The sequence below is a fragment of the Cicer arietinum genome, chromosome 7 (genome assembly GCF_000331145.2).
Source record: "Cicer arietinum cultivar CDC Frontier isolate Library 1 chromosome 7, Cicar.CDCFrontier_v2.0, whole genome shotgun sequence".
NCBI classification, from domain to species: Eukaryota; Viridiplantae; Streptophyta; class Magnoliopsida; order Fabales; family Fabaceae; genus Cicer; species Cicer arietinum.
This window is the reverse complement of record NC_021166.2, coordinates 1,384,427-1,387,411: the sequence shown is the minus strand read 5'-3', so window position 1 is coordinate 1,387,411 and position 2,985 is coordinate 1,384,427. Positions and strand designations below refer to the sequence as shown.

Sequence of the window (2,985 nt, the reverse complement as noted above, 5' to 3'; positions counted from 1 at the left end):
TTTTTTGCAATATTGATTGAACAAGGCTCGTGATGCTTTCTACTCATGTCTCGAAAAGGAATGTGATAAGAAGCCAACAGAAATTGCATCGGTCGGCTTGCTTTACCCCATAGAATGCAAACAATCCAGGGACCAATTCGTTAAACAATGTCGATCTTCTTGGGTAACCTAACATAACCTTACCTTCTTCTTGTTTTTCGTACATAATTTATAAAAATTGAAGCTTTTCTCAATTGGGTGTATTTATAATCATATGGCAGGTGAAACATTTCGATAGGCAATATTGTCAGAACAAAAGGGTTCAGAGACTTTTGGATGACAAAGGGACTAGGAGAGGTCCGTTGTTACTCCCACAGCCTTACACTTTCAAACCCACTTCTTCATTTTCATGAATCATTCTTCTAGCTGTAGTAGTTGTAGTATTGGCTGGTAGATTGGTAATTCTGATTCACTGATAGCTTATGCATCATTCTTTTTTGGAAGCTTGTTCATGTTGTGATAAGTGATTTGGGTTTCTATTAGTATATGATTAGTTAGCATTAGTCATTACTGTTGTTGATGTTGGGTTCAATTGTTTTTCTTTTTCAGTTTTTAGTTTTTTTCGACTTCAAGTTGCAATAAAAATATCTATGTCTAAGAGATTCAATTCAATTCAATTTGTAATGTCGAGTGTGCATGAGTGAAGAATATCCTCATTAGGTTGAGTTTATTCATGTTGGCAGGAGTGTAAAATTCAAAGGTCGTCTTGCCCCTCGTTGAAGATGGGCATCACATCACCGTCTTTCTATAGGTGGATGTGGAGGACTTGTCTGAATCAGCTGCAAACAGACGCTCTAGAATGGTTTTTATGCTTTGATTGCAGCATATTTGAATCTTGAACATGGTTGTTGTTCTTAGCTTAACAATAATTAGTTTTGGACCTGTGGTAATTTATATTTGTTGCCTCGAGACTTTGACTATTCAAAATGTACAGACTTCCATATTATTGTAGTTTCCTTTGTTTTACTTGCTTGCTTGTGTTATGAAGTCTTGAGGCTATTAAACATTAGGTATTACTGTATTACTCACAAGAAAATAATGGAAACGACGCATACTGGGTTTAATCTTTCAAGCAACATAGCTAACTTTGTTGTCACTTATTGTGTTCACCAAGTGTCATGTATAGAAAAATGGTTAAATCGTATTGTTTGCGGAGGGAAAAAATATTGCATCTTGGAAATATCACCAACTTCATTCTCTTCGGCTGTATCTCTTTGAAATCTGAATCTTCTTTATGCCAAGCTCTAAGGCACACCTCCAATGGTTTTGTATTTCTTTTTAGTAATGGTTCTGTATTTGTTGAATGCTTTGAAAGGTTGTATTGAACTTCCTTCCTTAAACATATTATTGATTCATGTCTTGCCTCTAGTGTATAGAGACATTGAATCACAAATAATTTAAATCTTGGCTGAAATTAAAATTTCCATGATTGCTGGATATCTACTATTGCTATGTTTGAAGTTGTGCAATTATTTGGATTAAGGTTCAAATCTGTGCATTCACTTGATATTCATAACTGGTTACCATGCAGATGTAGAAATAACTAGTTTGATGAATATAGTGTTGAATAGCTGTCATCCCCCTCATGCTTGGTCAAATATGAAGATTTTGATATTCATAGTTGTTTACCATGTAAATGTAGAAATGACTGGTTTGATGAATATTTTTTTGGGAATAGCCAATGTTGTATTGTTGGTAATATGCCGAGGCATGAGTGTGGGTATTGAACTCTTGACCTCGCTTTATCACTCTACTCTTTAACTCTCTCACCTCAACCACCAAGTAGACCTTATATCCCCTACTAGTTTGACGAATATTGTATTGAATATCTGCCATCCCTCTCATGTTTAGTAAAATATGAAGAACTTATTCCAGACCTTCAATTTGCAAATAACTTGTCCTTGATGAACTTTTTCTTTGTCATGCAAACTGTTGGACTGATAGTCAGTTGGATACTCAGTAGTAGAAATGTAGCTTAAAATAGATGAAATACAATTACCAGCTATCGATTCTAGTGTTCTAACAATGACAAAATTTGCCCACCTTTGTTTTCTATCATTATCAACTTGCTTGTTAGATTGTTGAGATATATCATACATGATTTAATAAGGTTAGTGTTAGGTTCCAAGGCAAACCTATGCTAAGAAGGTAATATGACTCGGGTTAGTAGTTAGTTATGTAGGAGTAGTTTCTGTTTTGATCATCTGTTTAGTTAGTTATAGGTTTCCCTTTCCCTTTATTGTAGTGTTGATTAATCTTAGATATCATATAAATAGGACCAACCACCCTTAGTTAGGATTGGGAATTAATTGATGGTTGTGAACTAGAGTACGTGTAATTGTGAGCAGATTAGGATCCCTTGTGTATCTTTTTCTTTCCCATCAATAAACTAGAATTTGCAAGATCCTAACAGTTAGACATCCAAGAATGGTATTTTGAGGGCTGTCCTGCTTATGAGCACATGCATATGAGATGATTGGTTTAATAGGTATTAGAGAGCTTTGACCTATACATGAGTCTGCTCGGCTCGATCAATGCGAGAACAGTCTTTAGAATTCATGCATTAGAGCTAGTATAATTGTTACGGGAAATTCATTCTTCTTGGAAGTGGTAGTGGTGAGAATGTTTGTACTTGGAATACTATTAGTAGTAGCAATAAGAGATTTTGTTGACCATCAAATATCATTCATGATAGTATGTGATAAGTAATGTTCTAAAAATGGTATATATAACTTGAATAAGGATGTGAAGGAGGGGGACTGAAAATTGGTTGACAAATACAAAGGCAAAACTAACTCCTAGCCAGATGGAGAAATACTACTTCAAAATACAACCTCCTGCACAGCATGGACTATAGAGTCTGGTTGTTATCTATTTGGCAAGAAGTAATGTTCTTATGCACCTCACCAACAAAGTATATGGCTGCAATAAACCCCACGTGCAATG

General features: G+C 35.2%; 1 protein-coding gene across 1 annotated transcript; it reads left to right on the top strand.

The window, feature by feature from the left end:
* Positions 1–16: 16 nt before the first annotated feature.
* Positions 17–651, top strand: LOC101502594 (uncharacterized; the record flags this gene model as incomplete). Its single annotated transcript, XM_004508174.4, has 2 exons — positions 17–163; positions 261–651. Coding segments are annotated over 2 exons (279 nt in total), but the record flags the coding sequence as incomplete, so codon positions are not given.
* Between the last annotated feature and the right edge of the window lie 2,334 nt (positions 652–2,985).